This window comes from Cyprinus carpio, chromosome B13 (genome assembly GCF_018340385.1).
Source record: "Cyprinus carpio isolate SPL01 chromosome B13, ASM1834038v1, whole genome shotgun sequence".
Classification (NCBI taxonomy): Eukaryota; Metazoa; Chordata; class Actinopteri; order Cypriniformes; family Cyprinidae; genus Cyprinus; species Cyprinus carpio.
Genome location: NC_056609.1, coordinates 22,958,951 through 22,977,794, shown reverse-complemented (window position 1 = coordinate 22,977,794; position 18,844 = coordinate 22,958,951). Strand labels below are relative to the sequence as shown.

Below are 18,844 nucleotides of genomic sequence, written 5' to 3'. Positions count from 1 at the left end.
ACTTTATCATGATTGTTCTAAAAAAAAGATGAGTAAAGATTTCACAGGAAAAAAACACAGGTATTGTAACAACCTGAAAGCTGGATACTAAAAGGCCTTTTATTTTCAAAAAAATAAAAATAAACTATCAGATTTCAAAAGGAATGTAGTAGATGTTAATAATTGTTCTAATAATATTTTAGAGGCATTAGAAATGTGCATATAAAATATGATACAGCAGACATTATAGGGTTAAAATAGTACTATAGTGTCTATACTATACTCTACTATACTATATATATAATATACTGTACTATACTATAATAGTAATAGTATTATAATAATGAATTATAAAAATGCATGAAAAAAATTCTAATAGCCCTTATGTGAAATATAACGAGTTGTGAACCTAAAATATTTGTTATATTATTTTCATTTATAAATGTTATATTTAAGGTGGTTTATTAATATTTTGTGCACGTGACTGTGTTTGTAGGTGATTCAGATGACGCTGCTCCTGTGGGATCATCTCTTCTCTCGTCTACTCCTCCTGCACAGATCTCACCATTTCTGAAAGAAGCATCTCCAACGCCTCCTTCTTCTCCTTCTGTGCACATGTCCAGGTACAAACACACAAACACGCACAGCGCTAGGTGTCTGAGATCTCTGTAGTCTTCTGTTTTCTCACCTTGTCTTTGTGGCTGCAGTTCTCCTGGAGGAGGTCAGGGGGAGCTGATGGGTCTTCAGGTTGATTACTGGATTGCTCCTTCAGAGAGGAAGAAAGAAGTGGAGAAGAGAGACTCCTCTGCCAAAAACACGCTCAAATGCACCTTCCGCTCGCTGCAGGTTAGCCGCCTCCCACTGGGCGGAGCAGAGGCGACACATCAGCCAACCATGTCCATGAATGTTGTCACCAAAGAGAAGAATAAGAAGGGTAAGACACCGAAACGCAATACTTACAGTAACTCATTCAGTGACAGTCAGTTTATAAAATGTAATGTGTTGTTGAATAAGCATCAAACACTCTGTCTCTGTGTTCAGTGATGTTTTTGCCTAAAAAGACCAAGGATAAGGAGGCGGAGTCTAAGAGTCAGGTGATAGAGGGCATAAGTCGACTCATCTGCACAGCCAAACACCAGCAGACTATGCTGAAAGGTGATCAGCCAATCAGAATTCTTCAAAGTAATCGCTACAATTTACAATACAGTCCATAAACCTCACTTAAGGGGTTCATATCATCATCGTCGGTTTGTTATGCTATGAAAACAGCTATAAAAAAAGTAGCTTTAACTGTAGCTTTAAAAACTCAAAACTTCCTGCAAGCTGCAAAAGTGGAATATTTCAATGTAAACTCTTTTCTGAACCTGCTACAATGTATTTTCAGCCTTTCAGTTTCAGCCTACAGTTAAAAATATATTTATAATGCAAACCACCAGCTCATAAACCTTGACTAACAATAGGGCCTTTTGCACCGCTTTAGTTCCAGAATAAATGTACAGTACTAAAGTACTGGGACAATTTTGCGCTAACTATTTCCCAGTACCATTTAAAGGGTTGCATTGGCACCAACAGTGTGTACTAGGAAGTGCCGATCGACAGCGACGTCATTTATGCAAGGCGTTCAACAACGAAAGCAAAGAAGAACAACGTTAACAACAGGAGGACGGAGGACGCTGTGATCGGAGCTGTGTTTTTGTTGTCTCGCAGGTTTCACAATAACGGACATGGAATGTCTACTTATACATAAAGCTATTGAAAGAACGGCAAGGAGGAAGAATCTCCAATGACAACTGGCAGTGCTACATTTGCTACAAGTGCCTGCACTTCAGCATCCGTCCATCTATCGCTGTTCTCTACACTTGCGAAATAAGTTGACACAATGTTTACAGTATGTTTACACAGTGTTTTAAATCATGGCGGATGAGAACGTTATGTCTACTTACGTCACGGGTAGTACCAGTTGTGCTGGTTAGACCCTGCTCCGGAGTAGGAGCTAATTTGGTTCTCGAAAAAGGCAGTCCGGTACTAAAATCACACCCAGTTCCGGCGGTGCGAAAAAGCCCAAAAGTGGGTAGTTCCACAATTAGTTCTGGTACTATGAAAAGTTTCCCGCAGTGCGAAAGGCCCTTATATATACATGAACCTCAGGGATTTCAAATAAAAAAATTGCGCCACCTGTTAAATTTAATAGAAATGTATTAATAATAATAATAATTACATTTAAATGTTTTTTAAGTGTTTTTTAAAATCTTTTTTACATTTATTTAGTAATAATAAATTATATACCATTTAACCATTTTTTTTTTTTTTTTTTTTTGGAAGAAATTAATACTTTTATTCAGCTTTAGCAAAGACTTTTAATTGTGGCAAAAGATTTCCATTTCAAACAAGTTAATCAAAGTTGTTAAAAAAAAGTATCACAATTTCCACAAAAACATATCTTCAGTGCGCACACACACACACACACACACACACACACACACACACACACACACACACACACACACACACACACATATATATATATACACACGCACACACACACATATATTGAGCTTCTAATCAGGATATTAGATTGATTTCTTAAGGATCATGTGACACTGAAGACTGGAGTAATATTATAATAGTCTGCTGTATTTACTGAATTTACTGGAGGTTTCTTAGGTTCACCAAAACTGCATTTATTTGATCAAAAATACTTAAAAAATCGTACCAATCTCAAACTTTTGAACAGAGCTTTGTATTATAGATACATCTCTTTATAATTTAGGTATCAATGATGTATAAAATTCTGTTTGTGGAGTTCAGGAAAACATGGTTAAAGACATGCATGTTTTTTGCTTCCTCCCTACAGTGTTGATAGACGGAGTAGAATGGAACGATGTGAAGTTTTTCCAGCTTGCGGCTCAGTGGTCATCTCACGTCAAACACTTCCCGCTCTCCAAATTCCCACACTCAAAAACACCCTAACAAACTCACTCCTCTACAATACGGCTGCCTTTACACTCAGTGCTGCCTGATGTTTTTATTTAAACCTTTTTACATTTGATTGTTCTTTTATGAAAGACTTGATTTTTTTATTTCGTTGACATTTGATTGTTCTTTTATGAAAGACTTGATGCAGTCTTGGCAACAGGGCAAATTTTTTTGGACTACGTATATTAAACCCTCCAGTGTTTATAGTGGACTGACTAATGAACTGAATCTTTAAAACTGATCTAACTCTGTAACTAGTGAGTTTTCGGGTGGTTTTGTGTCATTCTGCAAACTGTATCCACACACTTCAGCAGCCAGCACACTTGTGGGAAAACAAACCAGCAAAATGGGGATAAAGGAACTGTGCTTTTGTGATATTAAACGGTCAAAATCTGGATTGGATTTTGCTTCGGATGGATTTTCCAGATGGCTTGGCTTCGTCCTGAAGACAGCTAAAGCGTTTTCTCCATCTCTCTCGCTCTCGAAGGTTAATTGTGTGTTTGTGTTGCAGTCTCCATCTCATCATATGTGGTTTATTTTGTAGGTTTGCGTGTGTGTGTGAGAATGTTTTCACTGAAGGTACTGAACGCTAAAGCACTTTTAAAACATTAATAGATTGTGTTTTTGTTATATAATGCTTCCTGTGGTGCACAGCGCTGTTCACTCCAGCTAAAAACTGCAGCAAAGCTTTGTGGGAACTTTGGAGACAGAAACTGGACTGAGTGTCTGTGTCTACATTAGACGGACCAGTGTCAAACCTGTGTGCTGCACTCTTCAAAATCTTTTTTTAATGTAGATGTTACCTAGAATGAAATGTACGTTCTGTTTTGTTTGTTGACTTGTTTGAGGTTGTTTTCTTGTGAGATGTCAAGTTTCCCCCGGATGCTGTAATGGATTTAGAATAATGTGCCTAAAACATGGAGAATTTTTAGAGCAGTGATGTCCAGGTCATACTTAACCCCAAAATCAAAAGAAAAGAAGTTAATATTTTGTTATAAGGGAAATTCAGCATATTTTTAGGACATATTATTTAATTTTTAAATAACAAAAAAGTTTTTTTTAATATATTTTTGTTTTTGCATTGTGATGACATTTTAATGATAATTAAAAAATATTTACACAGTATGGTAATATTTGTTGTACTACCTTTGTTTGTTTAAAAAATATATATTATGTGATTATTATATATATATATTATGTGACTCTTTTTTTGTCACAGTTTAGAAAAACTTGATGGCCAAAAAAAAATTGTTCTTCTGATTTAGGGGTGAAATATGACCTGTAGATGTTTCATTAACACTAAACAAACAAGCTACATACATATGTCACTATATTTTAATCTCACTAAATGTAGCATAAGAATTACAGTGTTCCACAACCTGTGTGCATACAGTATACCTGTCTGTAGGTGACATGAGCATGTGTAGACGTTAATGACTCAGTGTTATAAAGGTATTAGACATGCCTTTTTCCTAAGGCCTTTTTAGCGAGGCTCTGAACTATCTTTTCGTCTCTGCTTTGCAAGACAGTGAGATTGTTTAATCCTCATTACTCCTATAGAGTAGTTTTAAATCAAATTATATTGTGCCTCACTTGCTCCTTAGAAAGCCAAAATATGTCACAACAAACAAATCCAACCCCAGAGGGAACCATCCCATAATTTAACTCACAGACTCACACTTGTCATGATTAATGCAAGCAATTGGCAAACATGTGCAATGATGTCAGTGTTCTATTTCTGGTCACCAGAGGTTTTGCTGTGATTTAATGGAAATACTTCATGCTTGTCCAGACTGTAAAAGGTTCATAACTTCTCATACACAGTATGTAAGGAGCTGTGCTAATGATGTCAGCTTATAGTTAAAGCTATGCTAAAGGACTGTCTGTTTCCTGTTTAAATGTATACCTGCCACTAGTATTAGTTTTGTTTCGTCTTTTATTAAAAATATAATTTAAAAACCTTTTAGCTTTTTTAATTGAAAAGTTCTCCTCCAGTTATGGGGGATTACTCAGATTAATTTGTATTTGTACGAAAAACTGTTGAAAAAAATACTACCACTGTAATTCCTTAATGCAATTTAATAAAACTACACACACTAAGATTTGTTTTGGTCCCTGCTTGTCATTTTTATGCTTGTTGAGTGAATATTAAATGAGTATTCGATATTTGCACTTAGTCACCAAACACTGAATCAAAACATGACTTTTTTAAATATGAATCTTTTGAATCTGAATCTGAAAAATTTAATATGTAATTTATAATTTAGCAGTGTTATTTTTTTTACATCTCTCTCTCTCTCTGTATATATCTACAACTTAATTTAAAGATACATGTTATCTTTTGATATGAGAGTAAATTGATGAAGAGTAAAGAGGTTTATTATTATTATTATTTGCATTTTAATAAAGACCAATGATAAAATATAAGTAATTTAATATTGTTTCTATTTACATGTTTTATTTTATTTTAAATATTAAAAATGTTACATTGTTAACATCTGAGTTTAAAAGTTAAATATAAATATTTTTAATCTAAATAACTTAATATATAATATATTTAATTCAATTTTAGTTTTAATAAAAAAAATTTAGTAAATCACTTAAAAAATATCTTTTGATATAAGAATTTATAAAGTGTAAAATGATTTATTTTTATTATCTTCCTTTTTTTTTAAAATAAGTCCTTACAATAATACAATATTGTATAAATAGCTTATTTTAATATGGTCCCTATTTATATATATTTTTTTTTAATTTACTTTAAATATTTTAATTTCCTGGGTGTATAAAGCCAGTAATTTGGTTCACTTTTTCCATTGAGATGACTGGAACAAAACGTCTCAATTAACCCGAATACATATTTAACAAATAACATATTTAACTAGTTAGATATTAACTTATATATAAACAAATAAATACCTAAATAGATGTACACATACAGCATACTGGATCACTTTTTAATAACAAGAAACCATTCCAAAATCAAGCACTGCATTAAAAGCAATACAGATTACCGAGGCACAAGTGTTCACAAATTATATAAACATATTATATAACATTCAATCAGAAAGTACAGCAGCGGTTCTGGTTCGGCGTTAGTGATCCGCTCGTGTGACGTCATCACCCTTGCACCGGAGCAGGAAGTGCCGGCGGTCGGTGGGACTCTAAACAACCTTCTGTTTTTGCTGCGCACTTTAATGCTTTACCGAGCAAACATGTAACGGTACATCCTCCAGCCGAAGCAGAATCCACCGAATCATACCTGAGCTCAAACTAATGACGGCCGGGGCACTCTAGCGGCGGCGTTGACACTCGTTTACAGGAGGAGAGATGAAGGAGGTGCGGGGCTGCAGCATGCGGAGCGCCGTCGGGTTCCTCTCCCGCAGGACGATCGTCGGACAGCCGCAGCTGAAGGAGGACTTCCAGCGGCGCAGACTGGCCGGCTGCTCCAGCCTCTATAAGAAGGACATGCTCGGCCACTTCGGCTGCGTCAACGCCATCGAGTTCTCCAACAATGGAGGCCAGTGGCTGGTGTCCGGTAAGGTCCTCCGGTTCCGCACGCTGATCTTACTAACGTGGGTCAGCGAGAGAAAGACAGACAGGAGTAGAGATCAGGCATGCAGAATAAAACATGCATAGACAGGATTGCTTTGACGTCTTCAATTTGTCAGATTGTGCATGCATGTTTTTTTTTGTTTGTTTTTCTTTTCCTGGGCATTGCCAAAAAAACACAGGTTTCAGTCTTTCTATCAGTGATATATATCATGTTAAGGGTGCACTCAGTATAGAAAAACAAAGTTTTACACAAAGAAACGCAATGACTAGAGTAATGTAATTAAAAACGATATTAGATTGCATAATGCACATCCACATGAGATGAAGATCAGTCTTCTAGAAAAAGCTTTTTTTAATTCTGCATGAAGTGGGTCGCCCCTTTATGGGCGTGACCATGTTGACATCACGTGACCAACCGAACAAAAAAAAATAAACCTACAGATAACTAACTAACTTAAATCTGTTATAATAAACAATAAAAAGATCTACCATGCTATAGTTCGTAGATAAATGGCAAGGCATTAAACACTAACTGCAAACACAATCATAGTCGCCACACTGAAAATAAATCCCTGTCCAAGATACAGTCGCTGCAACTTGTTAGAACTGCATCCAAAAATGAAAATTAACCTGTTCACAAACTTCATCCATCCAGGCTGAAGTCAGTATGAAGTCTTTATCACTAGTAGCCTACTATTAGTACAAATGAGAGTCAGAACTAAGTGAATGCACCTTTGTAGGTGGTTCAGACTGTAGAAGGGCCTCAGTAGTTTCAGTCGGACTCTTTTTCTTGCTGACTCATTAATTGTTTGCAGCTGTTACTAATTCTTTTGGCTTCACACATTCTTTCCTGCTCAAGTCCTTTGTATGCTTTTGCACTTGCATATTTTCAGTCTTTACATTAGGCATGTACAGTGTGGTGAATGCGGAGAGTTCCCATGCTTCTGGAGACCAGGAAATACCAGACGATTTTAAAATGGTGGTTTCACGGCCTGGAAAAGTTTTCTAGCAATGCTTGACTTTAAAGTATTTTATCAGCTAGAAAGTAGCTTTAAAATACTTTTAACTCCAGTCATGACTAGAGAAGTCATGTAAACCCATGGGTCAAAACACTCAAAGAGAAGATTTTGAAGTGAGAATGTATTTTTTTTCTTCTTTACACAGGCTTTGTATAGTTTCACTATGAAACTAACTGCAAAACCCTGAAATTTCAGTTTCATTTTGTACAACAGATGACACTTAAACAGCAGTAGGATGCTGTCAACTTTAATGGTTTGCATGGCAACAAATGCTGTAGTGGAAATCCACCTATTTAAATAAAACATGTCTCACAATGATAGACTAGGCCTACTGTTCATAAGTGTGGGGTTGGTAAGAATTGTTTAAAAGAAGAAGTCTCTTATGCTCACCATTAATATTGTGAAATATTACAATTTCAAATAACTTTAAAATGTAATTTATTACTGTAATGCTAAGCTCCAGTCTTCAGTATCACATAATAATAATCCATCAGACATCATTGTAATATGCAGATATTTATTTTATGATTAACAATGTTGAAAACAGCTGTGCTGCTTAATATTTTTGTGTAAACCGTGATACTTTATTTCAGGATGCCTTGATGAATAGAAAGCTTAAAAGAACAGCATTTATTTGAAATAGAAATCTTTTGTAACAGTCCGTTTTTATCAATTTAATGTGTCCTTAATGAATAAACAAGTATTAATTTCTTAAGATTAAAATGGCATATGGAAATTGTCACTGTTGTAACACAAGGCAGTCACCTGAAACTCTTTCATTAGATACAAATGTCTGTTTTCCAGTTGGCTCAGAATTTTATTTACGGACATAGTCAGAGCTTTTTTGCAAGTCTCCAGATCTGTGCATTATTTTACAAACAATACAAAATTAACAGTGAGAGTGAAGATTAAAGTAGCTATATATTTATTTCTAACAATAAAAAGCTCAACTCTTGATGAAATTACTGAGCAGAACTCTATCACATTTAGATATTTGCACCAGCTAGTTAATCAGAGCAGGAGTATGATGTTTTTGTTATCACGACCATGAATTCCTGAACTTCTGTTGAGAACAAGCCTCCCGAACTCTTCTTTGGTGTCTGTAAACCAGCCAGATTGTGCACATATAACCTTACTTTCATACCCTCAGGAGAGTGATGCTGAAACATTTCTCTGGTGAATCTATTAATATGTCTTGTGTTGTAGGTGGAGATGACCGCAGGGTGCTGCTGTGGCACATGGAGAAAGCAATACACTCACGAGCCAAACCGATCAAGTTGAAGGGGGAGCACCTGTCCAACATCTTCTGCCTGGCATTTGACAGCACCAACAAACGTGTTTTCTCAGGAGGTAAAACAAGCAGCTGCTCAGGTTCGTGATGCTGCAGCTGAAACAGAGGTGAGATCAGATGTCTAATGCTTCTGTCTGTCGCTGCAGGAAATGATGAGCAGGTGATTCTGCATGACGTAGAACGTGGCGAGACGCTCAATGTCTTTTTGCATGATGATGCTGTGTATGGTCTGTCCGTCAGTCCTGTTAACGATAACGTCTTCGCCAGCTCCTCTGATGACGGCCGGGTTCTCATATGGGACACGAGAGAACCACCACATGGAGGTACACACTCAGTGGTTTTAATATGGCCCCCTTTTTTAATGACACATAAAGGTTAATCAAATTCAGAAATCATTCTTTTATTCTAATTTGGTGCTCAAGAAACATTCCTTATTATTATTATCAAAGGTTGTGCTGCCTAATTTTTTTGTGGAAACCATAATACATTTTTTTGTGGGTGTGTATTCTAGAACCTCTGTTTTGTTTAAATCTTGAACTGTTCTAGATCCGGTGTTACTCTTAATTCTGTTGTGTGTTCTAGAACCGTTCTGCCTGGCCAACTACCCCTCAGCGTTCCACAGTGTGATGTTTAACCCAGTAGAACCCCGTCTGCTGGCAACTGCAAACTCTAAAGAGGGGGTGGGACTGTGGGACATCCGCAAACCACGCAGGTGAGATGGAGATCACATTCCATCACTCTATCACTCTAACCTTTTTCTTTCAAATTCTGAAAGAGAAACCTTTTTTATTCCGTTGATACTTTTGGAAAAAATTTTAATCAAGTGAATCCGAACATGGTCCTAAGATTTCTAGAGGAAATAAATTTTAAACATCTTTTCTAGTCTTCCTTTGATTGATTGCACTTTATTCTCGCCATGAATATAGCCTTAGAAGCTGGTATGGCGTTTAAAAGAAAAGAAAGAAAGAAAGACAAAGTCTGAAAGACATGATCAAAAGACAGTTTGAGAGGGACTGAGAGAGGCTAAACATTTTTCAAAACAATTATCAATTACTTTGTTAATAAATCTATTTTTAGTGTATGAGTTTGAAAAATAAGAACTAGTATGTAAATCAGGGGTGGTTAGTCTGCTACTAATTTGCGGATGTAAACCACAAACTCAACATTTAATTTCAAATCCAAATTGATTCTGATTGTGGTACTTTTTTTTCACACAGTACAGTAATATGATATTTTTTCGAAACTGGCACATTTAAACAATCAATATAAACAATATATTATTTAATGCATTTGACTTCTAGATTTATATATTAAGTTGCTCAAGCAATTGGCAGAACATTTAATCACAGCCTATAGCCTACATTTCTTACGTTAAAAGAAGGCTATCACAAAAATATTAAATTAAAAATACAGTTGGCTCTCGTGCCTTTTCTTTTGCATTTAAATCTTTATTACAAGCAATCCCATGGGTCTTAAATAACTTTGTTTTTCTACCTCCACATGTGCATCTATTATGTTGCCTTGTTTATCCAAAAGTGCAATTTTCCTTATTTTAAACCTTTGTTGACTGTGAAACACTGTAGACTTCAATTACGGTGTAAATAGTTTTTAAATTGAAGTAACATTTTTGATTAAACAAATGCATCCTTTGTGAGCATAAACATTAAATATTAGTTTGAGTTGAAAGTTTTTTTTATTTTGTGTGAAAAAAGCGACTGCAGAGGGCCATGAGGAATAGGAAAGTAACTAAGATAGCTGCCATGGACATTGTTCAAATAAACCGTTTTAGTGTCATTATAAAAGTATGTCTGGCTGCAATTGGTTAATCAGAATCAAGTGTTACAGAGAACTGTGTTTATGCGCAAAAAGGGTTGCTGAACTATGTCCAGTAAAAGTTTGGAACGCTTGCTTTGGTCCAAATATGGGCTGCAGTCTAGCTGACAAAGCCAGCTTTATCATCATAGCTGTCTGCTTTACTGCCTGAGACCAGCAGAGGACAGCAGAGCTTGTGTAAGGATGTTCAAAGATTGGTCACTGCAGACATGATCTCCTGAAATAACACAAAGCTGAATAATGATCTTTTATAATAACCTACTTTCCTCTGAGGTTGATGTCTCTCTCTCTCTGTGCTGTAGTTCTCTGTTGCGGTACGGAGGGAGTTTGTCTCTTCAGAGTGCCATGAGTGTGCGTTTTAACAGCATGGGGACGCAGCTGCTGGCTCTGCGCAGACGTCTGCCTCCTGTCCTGTACGAGCTCCACTCTCGTCTGCCCAGCTTCCAGTTTGATAACCAGGGCTACTTCAACTCCTGTACTATGAAGAGTTGCTGCTTTGCTGGAGACCAGGATCAGGTTAGATAAAAAGGATACTCAAAACTTCCAGTAGATGTGGGACAAAAGTGTCTTTCATTTATTGATTGCCATCCAAAAATGGCAAAAAAAAAAAAAAAAAATCCCACAACTTTAAATTACTTTCAATCAAGCAGAGACAAATTAAGTTGCATATCAAATCAGCATATTAGAATGATTTCTGAAGGATCATGGAGTAAATTCAGCTTTGCCTTCACAGGAGTAAATTACATTTTAAAATATATTCATATAGAAAACAGTTATTTAAATTGTAATAATATTTCACAGTATTATTGTTCTACTCTATTTTTGATCAAATAAATGCAGCCTGGTCAGCACCTCTTGGTCAGAAGTCTTTCAAATTTCACATAAAAAAAATCTTACCCAACTTTGAACACTGCAAACAAATCTTATATATTTTGTTATGCGACCCTGGACCACAAAACCAGTCATAAGTAGCACAATACATTGTATAGGTCAAAATTATTGTTTTTTTTTTCCATGACAAAAATCATTAGGATATTAAGTAAAGATCATGCTCCATGAAGATATTTTGTAAATTTCCTATCCTAAATATATCAAAACTTAATTTTTGATTAGTAATATTTATTGCTAAGAACTTCATTTGGAGAACGATTTTCTTAATATTTAGATTCCAGATTTTCAAATAGTTGTATCTCTGCCAAATATTGTCCTATCCCAACAATACATCAATGGAAAGCTTATTTATTCAGCTTTTAGATGATGTATAAATCTCAATTTCAAAACATTGACCCTTATAACTGGTTTTGTGGTCAGTGGTCATATATTATAGTAGATATTTAACAAATTACCAATTTTTTGATAATAGTATGGTACCCAAGATGGAAAGGAAATGGTACTCAGCTTGTCAAGTGATCTCAACATGGCAGCCACCAAAAGACAAACTGTTCCATGTAGAATAAATCAGCTTTTATTAGGCTGCTGATTTAACTATGGCTGCTGAGATGATCTATAATCATATTTTAAAAAGTATTATTTCCTTCTTTTATGTTTAATTCCTAAGTGCATCTGCATAATTAGTCTGGTTTAAGGTAATATCCATCAGACGCCGGTCAGACTGGTTTATTTGGGATTCACATCTTTTATTCAGAAAACTGCTAGATGGAGCATAACAGAATTAACTGAATCTCCAAGTGACCCATTTCTAATAAACCTAATCTGTCTTTCTATCTCCCTGGCTGTCTGAACAATGTAGAGTGAACAAATGACTAACTTAACCAGTCCCTTTAATACATCTGGTAATGGGTAATATAAGAGTGTGTGTATGTGACGGATCGCTGATTGCACAGGAGAGGTTTTGTGTGTGCATGTGTGTACATGTTTGTGGGCTGGTGGACGTGTGTGTCAGTAGATGTTGAGTGTGTGTGTGTTCAGGTATGTTCAGTGAGGGAATGTTGGGTTATGGCTTGTAGAAGCTTGTTTTTATCAGTGTTGAATCTAAAGCTCAGCAGATGCTCTTCTGCCTGTCTGTCTGTCTGTGTGCGCGCGCTCTGGTCTCTTGGGTTCTGTGTTTGGATGTTTTGTGTGTTTGTCCAGCTGTTTCTGCTCTCTCTCTCTCTCTGTCAGACTGTCTTACACCTCCTTCTACAGAGCAGTGGATTCTCCTCCCTAAATTCTCTCTAACATCTGAACCGCTCAGTGTGTTTATTTTACTCAAAACTGTTTTCAGAAATTAGATAAATGTGTCTGAAAACCTCCTCTTTGGGAAAAACTTTTTTTCCATTATAAATAAAGTTAATGTTCTATGTTATTTCTAAACTACCATTTAAAGGTTTGGGGTCGGTAAGATTTTTTTGAGCAAAGTCTTAGATGCTCACCAAGGCTGCAGTACTGTAATATGTGAAATATCATTACAATTTAAAATAACTGTATTCTATTTTAATATATTTTAAAATGTCGTTTATTTCTGTGTTGCCAAAGCTGAATTTTCAGCAGCTATTACTCCAGTCTTCAGTGTCACATGATCCTAAAGAAGTCATTCTAAGATGGTGATTTGGTGCTTAAGAAAAATTAATTATTATTATCAAAGTTGAAAACAGTTGTGCTACTTAATATTTTTGTGCAAATTGTGATTGTGGAAACATTTATTTTACAATATAAAACGCTTTGCTGTCACTTTTGATCAATTTAATGCATCCTTACAGAATTAAAGAATTCATTTCTTTAAAAAAAATTTTTTTGTGGAAACTGAGACATTTTTTTCAGGATTCTTTGGTGAATAGAAATAGAACCTTTATTTAGAACAACAGCATTTATTTTAAATAGAAATCTTTTGTAAAGATTATAAATGCATTTACTGTCACTTTTAATCAATTTAATCATAAGTAATTATCAAAAAACAAAAACTCTAAATGTTTGAATGGCAGTATATGTACAATTTTTTTTTTTATATAGTTCTTGAAACTTCTCTTTGCACACCGTGTCATATTTCTCTAGAACAGTGTGACATAATTGGTTAGTGTGTGTGTGTGTGTGATAATATATATTTATGTCTTTTCAGTACATCTTGTCTGGCTCCGATGATTTTAACCTTTACATGTGGAGAATCCCCAGTGACCCTGAAGCAGGTAAACACCGTCACTCATGCACAGGCTAACCGTGTCTGATGTTATTATTATTTATGGACTCATTCTCTCTCTGTCTCCACAGGAGGTCCTGGTCGAGTGGTGAACGGGGCTTTTATGGTTCTGAAAGGTCATCGGTCCATTGTGAATCAGGTCCGCTTTAACCCTCACACGTACATGATCTGCTCCTCAGGGGTGGAGAAGGTCATTAAGGTTAGTTGTTACTCTTATACAAACATTATTATAAACATATTGAGCATCAGAACAAACTAAACAGAAGAGATTCTAGATTCTAGGAGTAAATTCTGTCATAATTTACTCCTCATTATGTTGTTCTAAACCTTTATGACTGTCTTTCTTCAATGGATCACAAAGAGAGATGTTTACTCTGCTTTTTTCACACTACTGTAAAAATGAACGGAGATGGTTGGATTTAAATAACTATAAAACTAATCCATATGAATTGTGTATTATATTCCACGTTAACTGACAATTTATGTAGGTGTTTATTGAAAACCTTCCCCTTCACTGTAGCTCTCCAGTCTCATTTTTGACACCGCTGGTTCTCACATAAGCTTTTTTTTTTTTTTTAAAGAAATTAATACTTTTATTCAGAAAGGACACATTAAATGAATCAAAAGTGACAGCAAACACATTTATAACTTTACAAAATAGTTCTCCACAAGTATAAATGACATTTTAAAATATATAAAAATAGAAAAGTTATTTTCAAATTGTAATAATTTGTCACAATGTTACTGTTTTTACTGTATTTTTGTATTAAATAAATGCAGCCTTGGTGAGCATAAGAGACTTCTTTCAAAAAAAAGCTACCATTGAGAGGAATTTATTTTCAGTCTGGTCATCACACAAACATACACATTTTGCCTTCTTTTGTGATACTTTTAGGGTGTATTTTTGTCATATTTGAAGCTGAACAGCATCTGTTGACATTCATTTAAATTTTGTGCAAGAGAGCAGCATAAACATTCTAACTTATGTTTTGTTTTTCTGTTATGCGGAAGAAAGTCATACGGGTTTGGAACTTGAGGGTGAATAAATGGATGATATTTGATTTCTGGGTAAACTATTTCTGCCTGACACGAGCAGACCTGCCACACACACACACACACACATAGAAGAAAAGATTCTGCATGTTTTAGAAAGATCATCATGTCTGAACTTGTGTCTGTCTTACATTTAGTCTTAAATGAATTTCTGCTGTCGCTGGTTTAGGCCACACCTAAAACCCTAAAGGCACAGAATCTCGGCATGATTTTGCCCATCTCACACTTTACCTGTCTCACTTTCCTTTCACGGTTTATTTGCCTATATCATTATGAAGCATTATGAAGAGTTACAGCTTCACAACTGCAGCTTCCTAAAAAATATAACATAATCAGCGGTTACTTGTTGCGATGTCATCATGACCACAAGGTCTCCGTTTTTCGATGTCGTTATCCAGCTTTCATGTTCTAAGTGAGTTTGTTTCTTCATGGGCTATTGTGAGACTGAGTGAGACTGTATCTTTTGCTGGTGGTTCTTGTGAAATCTTGTTTGGCAGGCAGTAGATGTTGAGTAACGCTAGAACACTGCGGACCTGTTCTTACTCATTAAATTCAAGAGTCAAGTTTGTCAGAGACCAGCATGGCATGTTTTTTGCATCACACACAAACAGATACACATCTGCTATGTTTGTACAGACATAGAAGTGGCAACAGTGATTTATACACATTCAGTTCTGTAATAATTCTTGAACATTTCTGGGGTGTTAAGGCCTGTTTCACACTCGCGTATGAACAGTTAGTTAGAAAAACTGTAGTGTAACCACAAAAGCAGACTCTCACGTTGTGCTTTCACACTGATGCATATCAACTGCGTTTGGAATATTTTTTATGTTTAATCTCTTATGCTGACCAGACTATATTTATTTAATTAAAAAATACAGTAAAAACAGTAATATTGTGAATTTTATATTAATATAACTTTTTTATTTTAATGTATTTTAAAATGGAATTTATTCCTGTGATGACAAAGCTGAATTTTTAGCATCATTACTCCAGTCTTCAGTGTCACATGATCCTTCAGAAATCATTCTAATATCCTCAAGAAACATTTCTTAATATTACAATGTTTAAATTAAGGATTCTTTGATGAATAGAATATTTAAAAGAACAGCGTTTATTTAAAATAGAAATCTTTTGTAATATTTTATATGTCTTTATTGTCAGTTTTGATCAATTTAATGCTTCCTTGATGAATTTTTTATTTTATTTGACTGACCCTAAACTTTTAAACAGTAGTGTATGAAAATTTTATATTATAATAATTAGATTAATCATGAAGTCACAGTTATTGACAGTAAGGAATAAAACAAATCTTAAAAATGGAAAAATGGCTTTTTTTTTAATATTTAATCTAAATGTTGATTTCTCTATCTTTGAGACATGATATATATTTTTGAATCTTACTATAATCTTTTATCTTATATGCTTTAAACTCTGTAAAACTGTTTTAGAGCAATATTTATTTATTTTATAATTCTATAAAAATAATTCTGAATAGAAAGAAGTTTATACATCTAGCATTAATAATGGTAGGAAAAAGATACACTGTCAGCTTAATACAAAGTAAACAAAATTAGTTTTCTTTATACATATACATATATATACTACACACACTAGTATATGTGTGTGAGTGAGTGTGTGTGTGTGTGTGTGTATATATATATATATATATATATATATATATATATATATATATATATACATATATACACACATATACACACATATACACACACTAGTATATATATTTCGAAAGAAAGTCACTTGTTAAAATGTTAAATAAATGCCTAATAAATGGGCCTAATTAGCTCCCTTTGTCTCTGTAGGTATGGAGTCCATATCAGCAGCCAGATAGTGTTGGTGATCTGGAAGGCTTGGTGGAGGACAAGTCTCGCTCTCTCTACACTCATGAGGAATACATAAGCCTGGTCCTCAACAGCGGAAGTGGCCTGTCACATGATTACGTCAGCCAATCAGTGCAGGAAGACCCCCGGATGATGGCTTTCTTCGACTCGCTGGTTCGTCGGGAGATTGAGGGGTGGAGCTCGGACTCGGACAGCGATTTGAGCGAGGGCGCCATTCTACAACTGCAAGCGAGAGCTCGACGGTCCACACGCTCCACGCGATCCACCCCACGATCTCCTGCTAATGTATCTGCCGCTCATCACAGTGACTCTGACCACTCCTCTTCATCCTCATTGGCCGGACCGGACGCGTCTGGGAGTGAGCGGACCAATCAAGATAGGAGCGTGTCGCAGAGGAGTCGAACGAGACCACGTGCATCTGCGTTTCTGCTAGACCTTGTGAACGAGGACTCAGATTCCAGTGGCTTCTGGTTGGACCCGATGCCCCGTCCCAGATCTCCAAGTCCACGTGAGAACTCGAGCATTTCTAGCCACGCCTCCTCAGCAGGCGTGGCCTCCAGTTCTAGCTCCTCCCCTAGCTCATCTTCTAGCTCCTCCTCTAGCACTGACGGTGTCGACGAGGAGCTGCGCAGGAGCAGGATGCGACAGCGCAATGCAGCCAGATTGAGGCGCCACATGGCCATTTCAGGAAGAGACTCAGCCCAAAATCTTCATGGCGCAACAGATTCCTCCAACTATCCCAACATTTCCATCCATGATCCGTCATCACCCTCTTCGTCCTCTGGCGACGAAGGTCGACCTTTCAGGAATCGTGGAAAAGAAAAACCAAGCGGACACGGCTCAAGTCCCACACACTTATCTGACAGACAAATGCAGTCCAGATGTAGGCGCCGCTTCACTTCCTCATTCTCAGGTGGTGACGCTCCTGTGGAGAGGGCAAAATCTCGAGCGGGCTTTCTCGCAGAGCCTGGAGAGGAACCAGAGCGAGGGAGAACTAGCGGGGAAGAGTTAAGTGCTGTGGAGGAAATAAACGTGACACTCAGCAGTCGCACCACAGCGGCTGGGGTTAACGGACGTCCACATGCAGATGAGAACCACGCAGACTCTATTCACCCAGAATGCTCTGGGGCAGAACTTAGTAAGAACTCTGGCGACTCCAGAACCCAGGGGGAGCCCTCTGGAAGGGAGATCTCCAGCGTTGCTGGGAAACGGACTTGTTCCGACTCAGGAGACGAGGAGGAATCTCCATCAGAGAAGAGGGCGAAAACGTGGTGATGTCACAGCACAACTCATTGACTCAGAGTCAGACTTTTTTTGAGTTGTTTATTTTGGACACTTTTGGTTTATTATTTTTGAACCAACTTACCTTTTTCTCTTTACCTGATGTCATGCATTCTGGGGTCACACCACAGTGATGACACTAAAAAAAAAAAGATAATAGTGATATTAATATGTTATTGGAAGAAAAAAATAACTGCAGTGCTTTTGGTTTTGTAATATTTTAGTTCCATTGAACCTGTAACCTTTATGGTGGGGGTTCCGGTTTTGTTTTTGGGCTGTGAGAAGAAAAGGGATTTGAGAGCATTTCTACAAGGATTTCTGTTCTTAGTCTGTATCAGTGAAACTGGGGTGGGAAGGTGTGGGGGGGGGGATTGAAAAACAGTGTTTCCATGGTAACCTCATTGAGCAGCAGCTCAATAAGAGTTCTGCATTAAAGTTCTGTTCCAGTGTTTTCATAGAAACCCTCTTGTTATGTCTCTTCTTCCTCATCGTCCACCATTCTAATCATAGATATGCATAGGTAGATGCCTTATTAGCATCTGTTTCTATGGGCCACTATACGTAAGCAGTATGTGTAAGTTGCCTGTCTGCAACTCTAGTTATACGCATGTATGAATATCTATATCCGTAGTAAACTTCAGCAGGTGATTTTGCTAAAATAACCCAATACAACAAGATGAAGCCGTTAGCTAACACAACATTTAACAGGCACTATAGTTTAAAAAACTATAATATTGCGTTAAATCATATTAAAAACAAAAACTAACACATTCGTACCTGCTAAAGTTTACCATATTTCTTAATGTATTTAATTTTGGGGGTTTTTACAGCCAGGTTTTTTAATTGTGAGTGACAACAC

The 18,844-nt window shown here is 36.3% G+C and overlaps 2 protein-coding genes across 2 annotated transcripts in view; both read left to right on the top strand.

Moving 5' to 3' along the window:
* Window positions 1–2,949, top strand: part of LOC109100421 (phosphofurin acidic cluster sorting protein 2-like) — a 31,131-nt gene extending 28,182 nt beyond the window's left edge. The window contains exons 22-25 of the mRNA XM_042736129.1: window positions 476–602; window positions 687–913; window positions 1,021–1,134; window positions 2,834–2,949. Of these exons, the coding sequence (XP_042592063.1) occupies window positions 476–602; window positions 687–913; window positions 1,021–1,134; window positions 2,834–2,949 (584 nt within the window). The remainder of the gene's footprint in view (window positions 1–475; window positions 603–686; window positions 914–1,020; window positions 1,135–2,833) is intronic.
* Window positions 2,950–6,037: 3,088 nt separating this feature from the next.
* Window positions 6,038–18,446, top strand: LOC109100420 (DDB1- and CUL4-associated factor 5-like). Its single transcript, XM_042737337.1, has 8 exons — window positions 6,038–6,493; window positions 8,736–8,879; window positions 8,967–9,143; window positions 9,403–9,532; window positions 10,956–11,169; window positions 13,709–13,775; window positions 13,858–13,985; window positions 16,666–18,446. The coding sequence occupies exons 1-8, from the start codon at window positions 6,286–6,288 to the stop codon at window positions 17,977–17,979; spliced, it is 2,382 nt and encodes a 793-aa protein (XP_042593271.1). The 5' UTR covers window positions 6,038–6,285; the 3' UTR covers window positions 17,980–18,446.
* The last annotated feature ends 398 nt before the right edge of the window (window positions 18,447–18,844 follow it).